The sequence below is a fragment of the Crinia signifera genome, chromosome 6 (assembly GCF_055691185.1).
Source record: "Crinia signifera chromosome 6, ASM5569118v1, whole genome shotgun sequence".
Lineage (NCBI taxonomy): Eukaryota > Metazoa > Chordata > Amphibia > Anura > Myobatrachidae > Crinia > Crinia signifera.
The window spans coordinates 249,334,210-249,356,100 of NC_139222.1; the positions used below are offsets into that span (position 1 = coordinate 249,334,210).

General features: G+C 45.7%; 1 protein-coding gene across 5 annotated transcripts in view; it reads right to left on the bottom strand.

Annotated features, from left to right (window-relative positions):
- Nucleotides 1-21,891, bottom strand: part of CFAP46 (cilia and flagella associated protein 46) — a 211,128-nt gene that overhangs the window by 83,845 nt on the left and 105,392 nt on the right. For all 5 annotated transcript variants that reach the window (XM_083149297.1, XM_083149298.1, XM_083149295.1 and 2 more), the window contains 7 exons: nucleotides 20,870-21,018; nucleotides 18,805-18,903; nucleotides 17,785-17,875; nucleotides 15,903-16,046; nucleotides 8,046-8,246; nucleotides 7,366-7,472; nucleotides 4,885-5,067 (listed from right to left, as the gene is read on the bottom strand). In XM_083149297.1, coding sequence (XP_083005423.1) covers nucleotides 4,885-5,067; nucleotides 7,366-7,472; nucleotides 8,046-8,246; nucleotides 15,903-16,046; nucleotides 17,785-17,875; nucleotides 18,805-18,903; nucleotides 20,870-21,018 — 974 coding nt within the window. The remainder of the gene's footprint in view (nucleotides 1-4,884; nucleotides 5,068-7,365; nucleotides 7,473-8,045; nucleotides 8,247-15,902; nucleotides 16,047-17,784; nucleotides 17,876-18,804; nucleotides 18,904-20,869; nucleotides 21,019-21,891) is intronic.

The window sequence follows — 21,891 nt, forward strand, 5'->3', positions numbered from 1 at the left end:
GGATCGGCCGAGAGCAGATGGTTTACTCCCATTATACGTTTAATTCATGTATCCCAATTTCTTTGTTAGGATTATGAATTTCTGTATTATCGTGTGAAATGTTTTGTATTGTAACAGTTTTATATTTACTGTTAAAGGGTGGACTATGGAAGTCGAGTTACACACACGCCATTTTAGGATAGTATGGCCGCCATTTTGGTTCGCAGAGTTGCGCAAATAAAGTTTCCATACCCGAGAATGTGTGACAAAGTGGACCAGAAGAGTAGCCATACTATCACACATAAATTCATAAATGCATACTGACACTAAGTAAAATATAGTTAAAGGTTTAGAACGCCACACATAGCTTAGTTAGCCCTGCATACATCTGTCTGTATCGTGTTTAGTATCGTTCCGTTCCGTTCATTGTGCAAAGTATTCCGGTCATTGCGAATATTTCGCAACATACACGACTCAATAGTTATGGACATAATCCATATTCCAGGGACAGTTTCTGTTGAAAGAATGTAACAAAGAAATCCAGATGAAACCAGTTCTTATCACTGCTGACGCCGAAACCACCGAACAAAGGACTCTTAAAGTTCACTCCCCTGGACCTAGCCAAACCAGGTGTATCAGCTTACCCCCCAATCACAGCTGACCTGACATTCGACCTCTGGCCAATGAAAACGGCCTTTGACCTCCCCTTTCTGACCCTATAAGATAGGCGACCCAGAGCAGCCAAAGTCTCTTCGGCACATCTACCTTTCCCTGACTGTCCACCGGGCTATAGTTCATTCCTGAACGATAGCGAGCTCTGACCGGACTACACTTCGCATATTTGATGAGAACGGTAACGGTTGCATTAACGGTATTTATCCTTATTGTATTGGTTGGCTGATTGTGTCTTGTATCTGTTTTCTTTCCCTTTAGCAGAGTCTGTTTAGTATTCATTGTTAGTATATTGTATTACTTGTTATACCTGTTTATTCTTATTTCTGTAACCCCCTTTTGTCCATTAGGGACTTAAATACAACCTTTTTACGGAGTTCTTATCTCCTTATTTCTATACAGTGGTCGTGTCTGTTTATTCGCATAATAGCGATAAGGTATATTGCGGACACAGTCCGATAAGGTATATTCGCAGATTAGAGACAAAGTACTGCGAAGGAATCTCTGATTAAGGTATTGGTTCTTGGTGTACAATAATACAATAAAAGGTACGCTACGCTGCGCTACGCTTTGTACGCACGTAGTTAGGTATAAAGGGTACGTTGGTTGCGGACTTATTACGTAACCAGCGCTTTTCACTTATTGTCTCTCTGGTCATATTTAATCGCCATTAACAGTACATCTGTGTGTGGCTGAATCTGTATAGGCAGCACAATGGAATTTAGCTTGTTAAGGAGCTGGGGCTGCTGCATTGTAGTGATTCATGCAGCATACAGATTCAGACTCAGTCGCATACAGATTCAGACTCAGTCGCACACAGGTATAAAAGTGTCTCATACCAAATGAGTTAGTGCAGTTTCCTGGTGGGTAATTGAGTGCATTGAGATGGGCTGTTTGGCAGTAATAAGTTATGAGGACACATCTGGATGTATTCACCAAGCTGGCGCCCAGTATGTGTAAGAAAGATTGGGGCAGATGTATTAAGCCTGGAGAAGTGATAAAGCGGAAGGTGATAACACAGCAGTCAATCAGCTCCCAAATCTCAAGTTACAGGCTGAGTTTGGAAAATGACAGTTAGGAGCCGATGGACTGGTGCTTTATCACTAGCCACTTTATCACTTCACCAGACTTAATAAATCAGCCACATTATTTTTGATCTAATGCGCTGCATTTATCTCATCGTGCAGGGATGGAGCAAAGATGTAAGGTAGCTGCATAAAAACAAGCGTTACCTCACATAACACAGGCTATTTATCTTCTGTGATGTCCCTGTTCTATTAGGGATTATATGACAAAGAACATGTGTATGGGATAATGGCTTATTGTTCTTAGCCTAATCCTTGCCACACATGCAGAAATAATAGCAACCACTGGCAAACTGGCCACATGTGACACTCCAATAATACGGGAATGCCCAATAAAAATCTATACAGAATTAAATCAGTTCATGGCAAGATAAAAATGTGGGTCAGAGGATGACCACTGGTGGGGTGATGGTGTGGTCATTAATTGACTTAACTAACAGGCACTCATACGATTTTTTTTTTGCTATCCAAAATCACTAGAAGCGGATACATTTAGTCTTGTGTGTGACTTAGGGGCTGATTCTGAGATGGGAGTAAAGGAGACTAGTGCTAATAACTGCACCTGAGAATAATTATGCTGCACTGCAGGTGGGGCAGATGTAACATGTGCAGAGAGATTTACGGGGTAATTCATACCTGTTTGGTGCTGAGAGAATGTGCAGTGGCCAGGGATCGTGTAGATGCCGCCCTGCTATAGTGAAATCCCACCTTGCTAATTAATGTTCACGCTGTGCGAATAGATGTGTACGACTAGTGAAGAATTTGCAAAAATGACCCAAATCCTTTGTTAGAAGCTCACCATCTAATGGTTTTTTCCCACTGGGCACCAGTCATCACAGGCTCAAAGTACCCAGAGACTTACCCAGCGGCTGCAATGAATACAGGCATATCCGTACAGGAGCTGAAGTCACACACAGCGGCGTAACTATATCACCGCAGCCCCCACCACCGCGGGGGGGGCGCTGTGCATGTGGGGGCGCCGGGGGCGCGGTGCTATAGTTACCCCCCCCCAATCCCCCGCAGACTTACGTAGCTCGCTGGTCCCGGCGGCTCCGTTCTTCTGATGAGGACCACCACAAAATGGCCGCCCCCATATAGCACACTGTTCTCTGAAACTGTCTGCTGTATGGGGGCGGCCATTTTGTGGTGGTCCTCAGCAGAAGAACGGAGCCGCCGGGACCAGCGCAGCGCGATAGGTAAGACTGCGGGGGAGGGGGTTAGCATAGGCGACGGGGCGGCGGCGGGGGGTGGGTATGGGCGCCCCCCCCTAACGGCGGGGGGGCGCCCAAAACGTAGCTACGCCACTGGTCACACACCCTCCCCGAAAACACTTGGGAACGCCTGCATTTTGCCTGACACTTCCAGCATATTTTCTGTCAAATCACAAGCTAGCTCTGAAAAACCTATGCTGCTGCTGCCGGAAAATCAGGGCAAAGGATTGAGGCGGGTCACTGAGCGTCCCCAGACAGAGTAGTTGGGTTTCAAGGAAAGCCGCTCCCGAACACGAATTGAAACATACAGGTACCACCATTTAACTTTCAACTTTCAAAAGACTCATCACCAGAGGAGGATTACAAATAGCGGGACTCTGCTTGACTGCTTCACATTTATAGACTGTGTATACACATTTATTTTCCTTTAGGAATCTCGGATCCAGTGTGTACACAATCAATCGGTGTACACACCCCACAATTTATTGGACAGACAATTTACGACATATGTATATATTTTTTGTCATTTTTTTTACATTTTTCTGCCGTGTATTGAATACTTGCATTGGAGTGTAGTACACGTGATTCAGGCACAGCGTGCATGTGCCGTACATATATCCCCTATCACACACTTGTGACCTTGAAGGAATACACTATTCCAGCCCACAGTGACAGAACAGTGTATTGAAAAGGCCAACTGATATATGTACAAATTATTATTTGCAAATAAAGAACGACATTCTTTTTTAAAAACAAACTGTAGAATTTTCAATAACGGAGCGCCGCACTACCACCTACCCCTATATTTTCTGTGATGCCCATGAAAGTTCTGTGGAACTCCCATGAAACATACAGTCTCCCCCCCCCCCCCCCCACAGATCCTACTTCCTGTCAATCACTTTGCGAACAGATATCGAAGGAAAAAAGTAGCAGTGGTCCTTCGCTAGCAGGTGTTGTAAATGCATATTGGGGGCCCATATGCATGTGCATTGTATCGATAATCGTCGGCTGCGCAAATAAAAAAAAGGCTGCCCAGCATTTAGGGACTACATGCAAAAGCAGCCAGTGTTTATGCTGCATGCAAAAATAATAATTTCCACCAGTGGTAATTGACACAACACCGGGAACCCCTTATGGCAGACGGAATTCACCTAAAATCGCTCGCACCACCCTAGGATTACGAGCAGTTTTAAGCAAATTCACCCCAGTGAAGGGTGCGAGATCAGCTTAATTCGGGTGCTGTTGCCAGCATGGAATGGCACCCAAACGGCATGTCACACCCTTCAAAGCAAATCGGATCGACCCCTAAAATTGCCTTTCACAGGCAAGCTAAGGACATGATTCAGAGTTGATCAGTGATCACCGAATTCGCAGATCGAGCGATTATCGAATGATTACACTTGAGTACAGTACGCATTGCCCAGGCACAGGGGGAAACAGCGACCGACTATAAATATGGTTCGAAAACAAAAAGCAGCCAGAGGATGACTGACAGGAAGCTGGCTTTTGGGGGTGGTAACCGTTCATTATCAGGCAGTGTCAGAAAACATGTAGGCGTGTCCAGGCGGTTTAAGGGTGGGTGTGCGACATCAGCGCCAGCTTCAGACTTACTTTTACACAGGCTTTCTTTCTGTCTGGGCGGCGGCTATCTACTCACAGTCATCTGCAAATTTGCAGATCAATGACCATGTCTCAGGTTCTAAGAACGAAACTCTTTAGTTCTATCACTCTACTCCCAATTCATATGTCAAATAGGCTACAAAATGTATTCCTGTGTTGTCAATCGGCTACATCAGCCTCACATTCTGCTTCAATATAAATGAATACCAATGTAATACCAATCGTTACAACGTTAAATAGGCAACATCATTTCTGAGTGACATTAGTCTTAGAATATCATTTCCTGTGTATACTTGTATATAAAATAAGATTATTACCGGAGAATATTTGAATGTTCCATCATGATTTCGGCTCTGTACTCCTTGTGTCCATGCCGCAGAAGATCAGCTTCGGTTTGACTCATCTTGTCGCATATATCCAGCAGCGACACAATTACCTGAGAAGACGCGGTACCGCTGTGCATCTGGGCTTGGGCAATTTGTAAAAGAATTGCAAATTTCCTGAAAAAATGTAGAGCAATTTATAATTACCGAGATCCTCAGGAAAGGGTTTGAAATATGAGCAAAGCAAAACACATCTGTCCCCAGTAAACTGTCTATCATCAGATGTTAGACTGCTTGACATCACCATACATAAACCTTAATTGCTAATAAATAATAATTAACTTATAACTCTAGAAATAAAGACACAGGGGGTATGCAAAGTCCCTCCGCTATTTCCGACGTGGGAAATAGCAGCGGCTCCTATTCAATGCTGTCATTAACGACAGCATTGATGGCAGAACAGGCCCGACTTCAGAAGCTGTTGGGCCTGTTCTGCCGATAACGGCCGTGGATTGTCGTTATCCGGGCCGCAGATGGACAATCCAGGGCCGTTTACGTGGCCACGCCCCCTTTGCGCCCATCGGCAGACGGGACATTGAATCCTGTCTGTCGTTATGCGGTCGATCTGACCGCAAACGGGCCAGGATCACGGCTGTCGGCGGGGATCGACAGCCGTGATCCCAGATTGCATGCCCCTAACAGACCACTGAAATGCCATTAAAATCAGTCAACCATTATTTATTAATGGTTGAATAAGTATGTTGGCATAAGAAAGAACGGCCAGAAGATCAGTGTCTTTATGTCTTAGTTCTGATCTCCATGTTCAAAACATGACTTTTAACTCCTCACACTGGGTATGGGAAAGACGCACCAACCCTCTCCCCAATACAGCATAATAGGGCCGGGCAGACAGCCAGAGCCCTTATACCCCAGTAAGGAATTCCAGACTATGGCCCTTACTCTGTTTCACTTAAAAAGGCAAATTCATTCTCAAATGGACAAAACCATATGCACTGCAGGTGGGGCAGATGTAACATGTGCAGAGAGAATTAGATTTGGGTGGGGTTTTACTTCAAAGTGAGATCTATATTGCAGTGTAAAAATAAAGTAGTCAGTATTTTCCCTGCACAGAAACATAATAACTCGCCCAAATCTAATTCTCTCTGCACAAGTCACATCTGCCCCACCTGCAGTGCACATGATTTTGTCCATTTGAGAAGGATTTTGCATTTACGAGTGAATAAGAATAAGGGCCTATATCAGTGTACTGGGGAAAGAGCACAGCTCAATAGAGCGGCGCAATAGCTACTGTACTGCCATTCTTTCCACAACAAATAGGCAGACAAACCCCAACCTGCAAAGAAAAACAGATGGGGAACCGGTGACTAAGGGAGGGGGGTGGGGAATCCAGAGAAAAGAGGCAGTTCCTGTACACAACTTGTCTGTCAACTCCACCCTAACCACTCCCCTCTAAGCCTGACTGGCTGATGCGCCCTGAACTATTAACCTTCAAATATATTATTAACCGCAATAGAACTGCATACCCTCCCACTATCATGATCTTGGCAGGACACACGTTTTTCAAGCACTCTCCCGCTGTCCCACCCACAGGTCACAGTGTCCCCTGGTTGGAGGGGGGGGGGGGGGGGGGGGAGTTGGAATACCCCCCTTCTCACTTGCTGCCCACTTTCTAGCCCAGCCACAGTTATAGAAATATGACAACTATAATGTAGTTTACGCACCTGCACTAGAAAGATTATAACTATAATCTTATTGGTTGTTGGAGCAAGGTTACATTTTACAGAAGAAAAAAATAAGGTACAGTACTTGTGTATTATCACGGCGCCCATCGCATCGCATACCACTAATTAAGGTATGCGATGGCATGCGATGGACCCGATTTCAGCCTACTCCCGGGCTGAGTATACAATTTTAAAGTTGCGTCGCATCGCATGCCATTATAATGGCATGCGATGCGATTTCCCATTGATTCCCATGTTAAATGGCCCCCCCAGACCCGATTTTTAATTGTATACCCATGGGTAATTAGTATGTTAAATGCCCCCCACATTGTTAACGGCCCCCCACTATGAACGCCAACCCGAAGCATGGCGAGCGGCGGCGGTACGCGTCCTCCAACCTTTTCATACCCCCACTATCCACGTCGGCGTGGAGTTGATTTTATAAAGTGTGGCGAGCGCAGCGAGCCACCGAGCCCGAAGCTTGCGGGCTCGCCACACTTTGGGTTGGCGTTCATAGTGGGGGCCGTTAACAATGTGGGGGCATTTAACATATTAATTACCCATATACAATTAAAAATCGGGTCTGGGGGTGCATTTAACATGGTAAGAAGGCATCTGGGTGCCTGTACAATTAAAAATCGGGTGAAATCGCGTATTGTACAATGCCCTGCGATGGAAATCGTGGGCACGTGATAATACACTAGTACCAAAAATAACACATATTAAAACCTACCTGGCATTTAACTTCGCTATGAGAAACACATATACCGATTCTCTGTTTGTTTCTTTTTGAATCATGGTTTTTAAAACATCGACAGTGATTTCCAAAATGTTGGATGCCTGAAAACAGAGGTTGTTGAGATTGTCAGTAAGTTTATCTGCCGAAACAGAAGCCAACACTCGGATATAGCTTTGAAGTTTAGTCTTAAGAAGATCAAACATGTTCCATAACTCAGGGTGGAAGACAGCTTACAGTACATCTTTATTCACCAACTAAAAGTCCTCCATACATAACAGTATGAAGCCCCGTAGGCTACGAAGACACTACGCAAGAGACTTGCTCCGGGCTCTGGGGTTGAGCCATTTCTCTAACCACTGTTTGTTTTTCTGAGTGTTAGTTTGAATTGCTGAATGGGATATAAGAAAATCTTGTTCCGCATTCATTGATCATTATAAACCAAGTTTAGTAAGTTACAATGAGAAGAATAAATGATTTATACCAGGGGCGTAACTAGACATTCGTAGGCCCCTTAGCAAAACTTTGTAAAGGCCCCCTATTTAGCAACTTTGCAAATATATATAGCACATATAAAACTTAGACTGTAAAGATGGGCCCCCTTTAGCTCTGGGCCCCATAGCAGCTGCACCCCTTGCATCTATGGTAGTTATGCCCTTGATTTATACGATCCTTACCTTTTTATGTCCGCCTTCCTTATTTTCACCTAATATAGCCTCAGTCAAAGCCATGGAGGTTTTATACCAAAAATCTGCATCTCTCTCTAGACCTTTGCCTTCCATCAGGAAGGCCTTTGCTTGTCCGTGGTTATTCTCACTGTTGGCCAGCATCGATAACAGGTACAGACATTTTAATAGGTTATGTTTATCGCCAATATCCTGCAAAAGTTAATGATAGACTTTATTAATTATTATTTCACTACTGAATGGCTAAAATGAAAAAATAAATAGTGGATTGTTCGGTGACAGAGCTGTGCACTCTGATATGAGCACTGAGTGGTTCTCCTCCTCGTGTGAAATCTACATGCGTCCTCATACACTATTGCTGCAGTCACACCGCACGTGCAACATGTTGCCAACGGTGTGGGCATTTTATCACAGCGAGTTCCTTTATTCTTCTTATGCACAGAGATGTACCTGTGTCCCGTATCACATTCATCGGTGCAGTCTCAGGATCAAGGGCCTGATTCAGAGATGATCGCGATTTAGGGAATTTGCAAATAAAGCAATTATCAAAGTACTATGCATGCATTCCATTCGCTTAGCGCGAGGGGAAAATAGCGGAAGAAAATTCCTATGGATCGTAAACGCGATATGGCCGGAGGTTGACTGACAGGAAGACAGTGTTTGGGGGTGGAGAACTGCTGTTTTCCAGGTGTGTCAGAAAAAAACACAGGTGTGCCCAGGTGTTTGTGCTGCGGAGGATCTCTGATGTCAGCGGTGACCACATCCCGCTGGGTATGGGTCACTGGGTCGATCAATATTAGGTCGACATGCGTAAGGGTTGAACGCTGAAGGTCGACATGGCTTAGGTTGCCACATAGACAATGGCTAGATCAACAGTCAAAAGGTCGACATGAGTTTTTCACTTTATGCCCCAGATGTCGACACAGTCAACATGGACCTCATCTAGGTGTACTTCGTCCACTCGCTATGCTTCGGGCATGTTGGCGTGCTTCGCCCGGCACAGTACTGTATTCTCCCAACACCCCATAGTGGATGGTAGGGCATTAAATACTGCTTGTCGGCACATGTCGGCTCAAAGTAAATGTAAAGAAAAAAAACCTCATATCGACCTTTTGACTAAGCCATGTCAACCTTCAATGGTGGACCCAATGCATGTAGACCTTATATGTGTCGACACAATGACCGTATACCTTCCAGGTTGTGTTTGTCGCAGATTAGTGGACGCCTCATACCTACTCACATTTGCACAGACAGCAAAGTCTTGCACCTTAGCACGGGCCTTTTATTTTTCTGTCTGGGCAGCAGCTCTCTCCTCACAGTCCGCGACAAATTCTCACATCAGCGGTCAGCTCTGAATTAGGACACACATTTGCATGAAAGGTATTGTAGACCAAATGGCGCAGATCACTGGAACCAACCATCTCCTCTCCTTTGTAGGCACACGCACCTTCGGTGTACACGGAGGTTTCCTAGCCTGCTTATGCGCAAAACACCGCTTCCCTGTGCGAACACGCGGGGGAGCGAGCAAATCCGAATAACCTTCCAGTCTGTTTTCAAGTGTTTGGGAACAAATTTATGATTGTTATTTGCTCCCATACATTTCCAAGTTTTTGTTCCCACCAGATAGATCATACAGAAAAATCTGTACGTGTGTACGCACCTACAGATTTACACCACTAAGATTGGCTACAGGATACCCTTGCCCCTACAACTTTCAATTTGCCTACATTTTTATATGGATCAGTTGCCTCAGCACAGTGTTTTACACTCTGTGCTGCTTTTTTAAAAACAAGCGATTAATGATCTACAGATTGTGCCAACGCCACCTCCTTGTCTGTGTCCCCAGTTTTGAAAAAATAAATGCAACAGGCGCTTTGACCCTGGTGGGATGCAACCCAAATGTTACTTGTACAGGTTGAGTATCCTTTTTCCAGATACCCTTATCCAAATTATTCTGAAAACCATAGTTTCTAGAATGTACTTTCTTTTTTTCTTCAAAAAGCACTACTGGGGACATCTGTAACTGGCTCTACTGGGGACATCTGTAGCTGGCACTGCTGGGGACATCTGTAGCTGGCACTGCTGGGGACATCTGTAACTGGCTCTACTGGGGATATCTGTAACTGGCACTGCTGGGGACATCTGTAGCTGGCACTGCTGGGGACATCTGTAACTGGCTCTACTGGGGATATCTGTAACTGGCTCTACTGGGGACATCTGTAGCTGGCACTGCTGGGGACATCTGTAACTGGCACTGCTGGGGACATCTGTAACTGGCACTGCTTGGGACATCTGTAACTGGCACTACTGGGGACATCTGTAACTGGCTCTACTGGGGACATCTGTAACTGGCGCTGCTGGGGACATCTGTAACTGGAACTACTGGGGACATGATATGTAACTGGCACTACTGGGGACATGATATGTAACTGGCACTACTGGGGACATAATATGTAACTGACACTAATGGGGACATCTGTCACTGGCTCTACTAGGGACATCTGTCACTGGCTCTACTGGGGACATCTGTAACTGGCACTGTTGGGGACATTGGTAACTGACACTGCTGGGGATATGATATGTAACTGGCACTACTGGGGACATCTGTAACTGGCACTGTTGGGGACATTGGTAACTGACACTGCTGGGGATATGATATGTAACTGGCACTACTGGGGACATCTGTAACTGGCTCTACTGGGGACATCTGTAACTGGCACTGCTGGGGACATCTGTAACTGGCACTGCTGGGGACATCTGTAACTGGAACTACTGGGGACATGATATGTAACTGGCACTACTGGGGACATAATATGTAACTGGCACTACTGGGGACATCTGTAACTGGCACTACTGGGGACATCTGTCACTGGCTCTACTGGGGACATCTGTCACTGGCTCTACTGGGGACATCTGTCACTGGCTCTACTGGGGACATCTAGAACTGGCACTGCTGGGGACATGATATGTAACTGGCACTACTGGGGACATAATATGTAACTGGCACTACTGGGGACATAATATGTAACTGGCACTACTGGGGACATCTGTCACTGGCTCTACTGGGGACATCTGGCACTGGTTCTACTGGGGACATCTGTAACTGGCACTGCTGGGGACATCTGTAACTGGCACTGCTGGGGACATTTGTAACTGACACTACTGGGGACATGATATGTAACTGGCACTACTGGGGACATCTGTAACTTTCTCTTCTGGGGACATATGTAACTGGCACTGCTGGGGTCATCTGTTACTGGCACTGCTGGGGACATGACATGAAACTGGCACTACTGGGGACATGATATGTAACTGGCACTACTGGGGAAATCTGTAACTGGAACTACTGGGGACATGATATGTAACTGGCACTACTGGGGACTTCTGGCACTGCTGGGGACATGATATGAAACTGGCACTGCTGGGGACATGATATGTAACTGGCACTACTGGTGAAATCTGTAACTGGAACTACTGGGGACATGATATGTAACTGGCACTACTGGGGACATAATATGTAACTGGCACTACTGGGGACATCTGTAACTGGCACTACTGGGGACATCTGTCACTGGCTCTACTGGGGACATCTGTCACTGGCTCTACTGGGGACATCTGTAACTGGCACTGTTGGGGACATTGGTAACTGACACTGCTGGGGATATGATATGTAACTGGCACTACTGGGGACATCTGTAACTGGCACTGTTGGGGACATTGGTAACTGACACTGCTGGGGATATGATATGTAACTGGCACTACTGGGGACATCTGTAACTGGCTCTACTGGGGACATCTGTAACTGGCACTGCTGGGGACATCTGTAACTGGCACTGCTGGGGACATCTGTAACTGGAACTACTGGGGACATGATATGTAACTGGCACTACTGGGGACATAATATGTAACTGGCACTACTGGGGACATCTGTAACTGGCACTACTGGGGACATCTGTCACTGGCTCTACTGGGGACATCTGTCACTGGCTCTACTGGGGACATCTGTCACTGGCTCTACTGGGGACATCTAGAACTGGCACTGCTGGGGACATGATATGTAACTGGCACTACTGGGGACATAATATGTAACTGGCACTACTGGGGACATAATATGTAACTGGCACTACTGGGGACATCTGTCACTGGCTCTACTGGGGACATCTGGCACTGGTTCTACTGGGGACATCTGTAACTGGCACTGCTGGGGACATCTGTAACTGGCACTGCTGGGGACATTTGTAACTGACACTACTGGGGACATGATATGTAACTGGCACTACTGGGGACATCTGTAACTTTCTCTTCTGGGGACATATGTAACTGGCACTGCTGGGGTCATCTGTAACTGGCACTGCTGGGGACATGACATGAAACTGGCACTACTGGGGACATGATATGTAACTGGCACTACTGGGGAAATCTGTAACTGGAACTACTGGGGACATGATATGTAACTGGCACTACTGGGGACTTCTGGCACTGCTGGGGACATGATATGAAACTGGCACTGCTGGGGACATGATATGTAACTGGCACTACTGGTGAAATCTGTAACTGGAACCACTGGGGACATGATATGTAACTGGCACTACTGGGGACAGAATATGTAACTGGCACTACTGGGGACATCTGTAACTGGCACTACTGGGGACATCTGTCACTGGCACTACTGGGGACATCTGTCACTGGCTCTACTGGGGACGTCTAGAACTGGCACTGCTGGGGACATATGTATCTTGCGTTAAGAGCTGTCCTTTGCAGTGAGTCAGCGGGTCCCCCCTCCCTCCCTTACCTGGCTGCTGCTGCGGGGGGGGGCTGGCTCTCCTCCTCCCTGCACCCGGAAGAGGATCAGTGCAGAGAGGAGGAGGTCACAGGTCCGGGCAGCTCTGTGCTGGACACAGGTGGGGGGGGGGGGGCGATGCGGGGGTCCGTGCGGGGTGGCGGGGGGTCGCGTTAGAAGCCCATAGGCTTCTATGGGGCATTGCCATATTTTTCTGGCGATGCGTCCCAAAATGTGGTAAAAACCTGATAACGGGGGGTTTTACCGCATTTTTAGCTTAGAGAATCTCCCCCCAAATATGGAATTGCCACTAATGGGGACATCTGTAACTGGCACTACTGGGGACATCTGTAACTGGCACTACTGGGGACACGATATGTAACTGGCACTGCTGGGGACATGATATGTAACTGGCACTAACGGGGACATCTGTAACTTGGCAATACTGGGGACATGATATGTAACTGGCACTACTGGGGACATCTGTATCTGGCACTACTGGGGACATGATATGTAACTGGCACTAAACACGCGCAAGAAAATTATTGCTTGGCATCCAAATTCAGTGCCTTAGAGGGATGCAGTCATTTGGTCTACAGCATTATGGTCGACAGTCATTAGGTCAACATGGGAAAAGGTCGACATGGTTCTACGTCGAAAGGTCATAAGTTCGACAGGTCATTAGTTCGACATTATCTAGGTCGACAGTCAAAAGTTCGACATGGAGTTTTTCACTGTTTTTTGAGCCAACATGTGCCGACAGGCGGTATTTCATGCCCTACCATCCACTAGAGCGTGGTGGGAGAATAAAATAGCGAGCGCAGAGAGCGATGCGAGGGTATGCGGTGCACTTTAAATTGTGTCGACTGTGTTGACATTCAGGTAAAAAACTGTGAAAAACCCCATGTCGACCTTTTGACTGTCGACCTAGACAATGTCTAACTAACGACCTGTCTAACTAACAACCTTTTGACCTAGAACCATGTCGACCTTTTCCCATGTGGACCTAATGGTGTTGACCTAATGACTGTCGACCATAATGCTGTAGATCAAATGATCACAACCCGCCTTAGATGATACACAAACTTTGTTTCATGTTTTGAAACCTTGTTTCACAAATGCACAAATGAAAACATAATGTGTGTATTTCATGTGTTTGATGTGCTTATACAACATAAATGCAAGATACCTCATTGAAATCTAAAAATATTTTGAAATACAGAAACATCCGTTATCCAAAATGCTTCTGGTCCCGAGCATTTTGGATAAGAGATACTCAACCTGTATATATAAATGTATGCCAAATAATGGTTTTCCTTTGTTTTAGATCAGTGGTTCCCAACATGGGGTACTAGTACCCCTGGGCGTACTCTGCAGACCAGTTGGGGGTACTTGGAAATAATATTGGTAATGGCGGAAGAAGAAAAAGTCTCCCAATTGCAAAAGAAGTCTACCATTGACATGGAAACAAGCCACGTTGTGTCATTTCCAGTTCCATCTGCAGGGTCATCAGCGTCTACTTGTGCTTTTGCCCAACCAGCAATTCACTGAGAGCTACCTGTGAACATCTGCCCCGCACTGACATGGGTGGAAGAAGCATTAATCCTACAGGCGTTAGCGGGAACTCTGGAGACAATACACAGCCAGCGGCCAGACAAAGACGGACCTGATTCCTGACCATATACTGTCAAGACCAGCATGGCTGCTACCCAGTTCCCCTGTGCTGTGCCTAGCCCTAAGACCTTTTACAGAGTGTCTCTTGCCCTGGTGCTCACCTCCTCTGCTGCTCCTCATGCTGGTAGTGTGCATACTTTCGCGCTGTCACCGCCAAGTGACAGCGGTAGTGTGTACTACTGTGCCATGCGGGGTCTGGGTGGCGTGAGACATGAGCCGGCATGATGGGTCTGTGTCTGGTCTGGCTGGAAACGCCGGCTGCAGCGCATCCGCACTCAATCACTGCCGGCTGGTTTCAGTCGCCACCTCTGGCGGCGGCCATCTTTTAGGATCCTTCAGCCTATGCTGCGCGGCTCCATTCAACGCTGTCAAACAGCAACCCAATCAGCGTGCAGCTCACCCTTCAAATACTGACTGGCCGGGTTAGACCGGCAGTCAGTACAATGATGTCCACCCGCACGCATCATTGATCTCCTTTGGCAGTCTGTAGCTTTCACTACAGTTCCTGCGCCTCTGGTGGTCATCTCCAAGTCCTGCTGATCGTCTCACTACCTGCACCATATCATCACGAAACCCGCTGCCGCCTATACGGACTGGACAAGGTTAACCCCCCAAAGGGGTAATATCTTTCTCCTCATTCCTGACAGTTATTCTCTGTGGTCATCCCTGGTGCTGTAGCCACGATCCCACTCAGGACAATCATTTGGACTTCATCATTCAACACTCATCCAATCATCCAATTATTCTTCCAATCATCCAATCATCCAATTCTTCATTCAATCATCCAATTATTCTTCCAATCATCCAATCCTCATCCAATTCTTCATCCAATTCTTCATTCAATCATCCAATCCTAATCCAATCATCCAATTCTTCAACCAACCATCCAATACTTCTTTCAATTACTCCATTACCAATCATCTTCAATCTCTTCAATAAGTATTGAATATTATTGACTTTATCATATACCAACAACTACAGTTTTACTATTGTGTCATTATTCATATCCTGTACCTCAGTATCTTCATTAAATAAGGTTTTACTTTATTCCATTGCTTCACTCCCTTCTGTCGTTAATGCAACAGCCTTATATTAAAGCACCCAGCCTCCTTTACACTCCAGCTGGTGCTTCACGAAACGTGACATATACTAGTCCACGGCTACTCCTTAATATTAGGACACACATACTGCTCACTTCCACTCATAAGTACTGTGGAAATTTCAAATTGAGAGGAGGGGTACTTATAAATGAAAAGCCTAATCAAGGGGTACGGGAGAGAAAAAAGGTTCGAAACCACTGTTTTAGACAATTCTCTGCTTTGCTTCAACACTTTTTTTTTTAATTCTCACAAGTTCTGTAAAAGCCTTTAGGAGATTCCATAAGACAGCCTCACCTGTAGCGACTTATAAGCCTCTGTAAGGAGAGTACGAACTTGCTGAAAAAATCCCAACTGTAAGAGAACATCAGCCTTCTCCAGCCACAGATATGGAAGAGAGAGTCCGCTCAGTCCTTTGCCATCTGCATGCATGCCCAACAGCTAAAGGAAACAATAAGGCTATTAATGAAAGCTACTACTCACATAAACGTACAGGAGAGTACAGTAGGTTTTTCTTTATTCACACAGCTATAATGAATTGGTCTGCATGCGCCTTCTGGCAAATTCTATTTACTACAGCATTTTATTTTTCCTTCCATTTTTCTAACCATCTTTTGATGATACAAGAGTGTTTATCTTGGGTAGTGTCGTACCGATTGTTCTGTAACGCTGAGAATGTGGTGGGAGAAAAGAGGGTGAGGTCCTAGAGGAGATTGCTAATGCCTTTGCCATGTTTCCTAACTAGCGTACCAAAAATTGGAGTAATGTACACAGCTTTTTAAATGTATTGCTCAAAATGGATTATTTATTTATTACCAGTTATTTATATTGCGCACATATATTCCGCAGCGCTTTACAGAGAATATTTGAACAGTCACATCAGTCCCTGCCCCAGTGGAGCTTACAATCTATATTCCCTACCACATGTTCACGCACACACACACATTCTAGGGTTAAGTTTGGGTACTTGTTTCCTAGCACGGCGCCCACTAAGCTATTTGCTTAGTGGGCTATTCTGCGTAGAGAAATGGCATCGCATGGGCCATTGTAGGGCCGTGCGATGTGCGATGTGATTTTCCTATGTAATTTATTCACTGCTCTCTCAGCCCCGGGCCATTGCAACTGCCGCAAAATTGAATGCGATCACATGTGATTTTATAGGGTGTGCAATGCCATGACATTAGGTATACAAAAATATGATTGTATGTCCCAAAAAATAGGTTTAATGCACCCCCCCCCCCCCTATACATGCCACCCTAAAGCGTGGCGAGCGGCGGCGGAACACTTCCTCTGACTTTTTCATTACCCCACAATCCACGTCGGTGTGGAGTTGATTTTATATAGTGTGGCGAGCGCAGCGAGCCACCGAGCCCAAAGCGTGGCGAGCCCCGCGAGGGGACGTGGAATACATGTAAAGTAATCCATGTGCCCTCGCAGGGCTCGCCACACTTCGGGTTCGGTGGCTCGCTGCGCTCGCCACACTATATAAAATCGACTCCACGCTGACGTGGATAATGGGGTAATAAAAAAGTCGGAGGACGTGTTCCGCTGCCGCTCGCCACGCTTCGGAGTGGCGTGGATAGTAGGGGGGTGCGTTAAATCTATTTTTGGGACATACAATCATATTATTGTATACCTAATGTCATAGCATTGCACACCCTATAAAATCGCATGCGATCGCATGTGATTTTGCGGGACATGCGATGCAATGCGATGCGATATAGTGGTGTAAAATGAGGGAAAAAAAGACATGAAAAAAATCGCATCGCATGCCGCTATAATGGCCCATGCAATGCAATGCGATTTCCCTACGGTGCCCTACGTAGAAAATCTGGGCGCCGTGCTAGGAAACAAGTACCTAATTTTGTTGGGGGCCAATCCTACCAAGATATTTTTGGATTGTGGGAGGATACCGGAGTACCCGGAGCAAACCCACGAAAGCACGGGGAGAAAATACAAACTCTGCACAGTTAGAGCCATGGAGCGAAATGAACCCATGACCTCAGCACTGTGAGTCAGCAATGCTAACCATTACACCGTCCATGCTGTTCATGATTTGAAACTACACTAAAGGAAACGGAGGATGTTCAGAATCATTGGTAAAGTGTAGGTTTCCAATAAACTGCAGTCATTTAAAAAATGGCTAATACTGTATATTCCCATATACAAACCAATGTACCTTCTGTCCTCCAACTAGATGCCTTGTGCTCACAGCCAAACTGTCACCATCTTGTTTTTCATCTGTAATCAATGATATTTCTTGCCTACAACTATAATCATCATTTACAAAACATTAGTGAAGAGTACCAGTAGGCGACTTAACTTATCCATCCATACTCACTTACAGTACAACGGTATTTGCAGCTGAAAAATATGGAAACGCAAAACTTCAAACGAGGCACTAAAGAGATCAATTCTTTTGCTGCTGGTTTCAAGAATGTATTGCTACTTATACTGTATATATAGTACAGTATACTGAATTTAATCTGTACTGAAAAATCCGCATCTATTTATCGCTTACATTTAGAACGCCCATTCGAATAGGGCTGGTGTAAGTTTTGATGGTGTGAACGATGGTGGTGAATAAAGGAGGCATTAGGGTGGGATTTAATCCCACATGGTAAATGACAGTACCACGGCTCCTTGATCCCCGGAAGGCAGAAGAAATAAAACCTGGAGATTAAAGTTAAGGCCTAATTTATTCCATACTTAGCTATCTCCCGTCCCGTACTGTGGGGGTAAAGTTATTAAGGGGACTGGCAGATGGCTGTGCCAACGTAACTTACTGATGTGACCTTTACTTATAATAATTGTATAATCTTTATTACACGCACATGGGCAGTATGACTGGCGAGTCCCATTTATTATCCCATTTATACGTTCTTTCGAATGACTACAAGCGTATGCTAGGAGTTGTCTCATAGGTTGCCTGATTTTATCCCAAATATACAGCTAATTGTAAGTAATAATAAGACCCACAAGTGAATGGAGATGGACATTTTGGAATATGAGGAAGATACAGATAGATGACCTGGCAAGAACAATGAATAACATACCTAAAATGTATAATTTGTAGTGGGAATTGTAGGAGACAAAATGCAACCAAAAATTATGTTTTTTTTAATGTTTTTTTTTTAGATATTCAACTAGGGGTTCAAGCAAATGATAGAGACAACAAAACCAGTAACAAACCCTGCACCTTATCAGCTCGTCTTCACTAATGGGCACGTTCTCCGCTGCTTTCTGGTGGTAAATGATGGCATGGTACAATCTTAAGTCTGCACATACTTGGGAAATTCTAAAAAGAAAAAAAAGAATAAAAGTGTAAAAATGTGTTATGTTTGCATGATAAACCTTTTAAAAATATAAGATTAATTATTTTAGAAGTTCATAGTAAAATGCGTAGATTACAGAAAAGAGATTATGAGAAGGTTTCCTTATTTATATACTATCACTGTATGTAAAGTGAGGAAAATGTCATACACAGTGCAAAGTTGATAGAATGTGCACACTGCAAGGCATGGACTCAGAGCTGCTTGGAACCCGCATGCATGTCGCCTACACATGTGGGTAGATGTAGCAAGGCTTGGAGAGAGTCAAGGAGATAACGGAGGTTATTCTGGTTGACTCACAAGGCTGTGAATTTCGCAGCCTTGCGAGTTCCCCTGACACTGCCCGCCACCCACACCGCCGCTGCCTCCCCTTGCGCACCGCGATCCCCCGCACAGCTGCAAATGGATGTTTAGCATAAACATCCATTAGCAGCCTTGACTGCAGGGGGAGAAATCAGTCGATGGCCGGTGACCATCGAATGATTTCTTCAGCGATCGCAGATCTGAGACACCTCTGTGATATCTTAGATCTGCTGGCACCCTGTGCGGGAAGCTGACAGTCACTGAAGTCAGCTGCCCGCCCTCCGCACCATCCGGAAATTACCACGAGAACGCCCAGCATTTTCATGGGAACGCCCATGAAACGCTGCTGGCGTTATCATGGACAAATCCCCTGGCTCTCTTCCCCTGCCCGCACTGTTGTGTGTGAGTGCCTGGCAAATAATCTATTCGTTGTGGCTGCTCGTACACAGCAGCTGCACAAGTGCATAAGTGGCTATGCGCAGTCGTGATTAAACCAGAATCACCCCCAAAGTACCATCCAATCAGCTTATGTAATTTTTAAACATAATCTGTAACACTATTAGAATCACCATGCTCAGCCTCAGTGCATTTCCTCTTCCAGTCATCTGCAGAGGACGTAGGTAAAGTGTGTGTGGAATTGATGTAAAATTAGATGAGCAGTATATTGTGTGTGTGTGTCACACCAATTTGCACACTGTATAGCAGTGATTCCTTGCAAGTAAACCAGCACCTGCCCGGTCTACCATTCGCAGGGCGTATATGTTCGCATGGCATGCAAATTAATGTTTTACATACAGTATACATCCATTCGCATGCCAGTTGGAACCTCCCACATATTGTGATGATAGCCTACCATCAAAAGATTTGGTGCAAACGCATATATAAAGTGACTCTCTGGTCACTTTTATATGCGTGTATGTTCTCGCGGAAATGGGTGGGCAGCTGACACCCGGCACCCACTGGGCAATCACTATGGGAAAGCCCAGCGTTTTCATGGAACACACCCACTCTCCGTGTCTCTATGGGGGTTATTCTAGTTCATTCTTTCTGACAAAATCAGGGTGGGGCAGATGTAACTTGTGCAGAGAGAATTAGATTTGGGTGGGGTTTTTCTTCAAAGTGAGATCTATATTGCAGTGTAAAATAAAGCAGTCAGTATTTTCCCTGCACAGAAACAAAATAACACCCAAATCTAATTCTATCTGCACATGTTACATCTGCCCCCCTGCAGTGCACATGGTTTTGTCCATCTAAGAAGGATTTTGTCAGAAAGAATGAACTAAAATAAACCCCTATCTGTGGCAAAGAAATATTATGAGTTGAAAAACATAATCCCGGCCATGGCAGCGTTACAGTGTTCTCGGTTCTTTGACGTTTTAAACTGATCTTACTTTAGCAGATCCCGTCAATGTACAATGTGTGCCTATTTGTTAAAGATAGCTGTATATACACACAGACCGCTCACAGGTTGACACAGGACAGAACAAGGGGATAACAGGCTATAACGGTTCCTAAGGAGCAAAACACAGCTGTACCCTCAGCTGTTCTACATCCTACAACATGAGACACCTTTGCACATCACAAAAGGTAAGTCATACAAGTCACATACTATAAGTACAGAGCACTAACTTCAGGTGGTAGAGATCTGACAGACTTTTGCTTTCCACTACGTCATGTGCAATAACCTCTGCAAGATGGAGGACAGGCAGAGTCATGTGAGTAAATGAGATATTCTGTAGCTCTTTCACTAGTAGATCCAAGTAGTAGAGGCTGTATGTCTGTACAAGGAGACAGAATTAAAACAATTTAAATACAAAGATATATGCAATATACAGTAGGTCGATTCAATAAAGCCGGAAGAACAGGTGTCAATATGAAAATGATCACTATTTGTCCTTTAGTTGTTATCACGGATTCTGGCAGCTGCTTCATACCCTCCAACTGTACCGAATTTGCCGGTACAGTACCGGTTTTTAACAGTTTGTACCGGCAAATTGAAATTGTACCGCATTTTCAGCGGTAAAACTCACAATCAGCCCTGTGCGCCGCCGCATATGTATAAACTTCCTCCTGGCCCCGGCTCCATGTGCTGCCTGGACCGACAGCGCCGGCTGAGCTCTCCCCTCTCCTCCGAGTCCCCCTCACCCGGTGTTCTCAAGAGTGCAATGCGCGGGCCGGTGCCGTGCGTCATGACGTCACGCGCCTGCAGGGTGCGCACTCATGGGGAAGGCACGAATCTGCCTGAGTGCGGGGTGCGGTGGCCAGCCCCAGCGCGCGACGGACACTGTGGGGAATGTGCTTCTCGCACTGCAATGCCATCGGAGGAGGCTGCTGCCACTCAGCACACAGGTTATCTCATTCATATGCGTGCGGGGTTCCTGCAGTCTGTGTATGGGGTAGGTGAGGGCGCTACTCGGGCTCCTTTGTGTGAGTGCCTGACCGGTGCAGAGAGCTGTTGGTGACCTGTGTGAGAGCAGGAGGCGGGCGGCAGGGTGCTGTGGGTGTCCTATGCGAGAGCAGGGAATATTGGGGATCACTGCAGTATCCACTGTAGTGAGGGTGTAGGGAGCTGCCCTATGTGAGAGTTCATTGGGGAAAAGTATTGGCAGTGGGTAGGTGGGAGCAGGTTATTTTATTTTAAATGCCCAGCC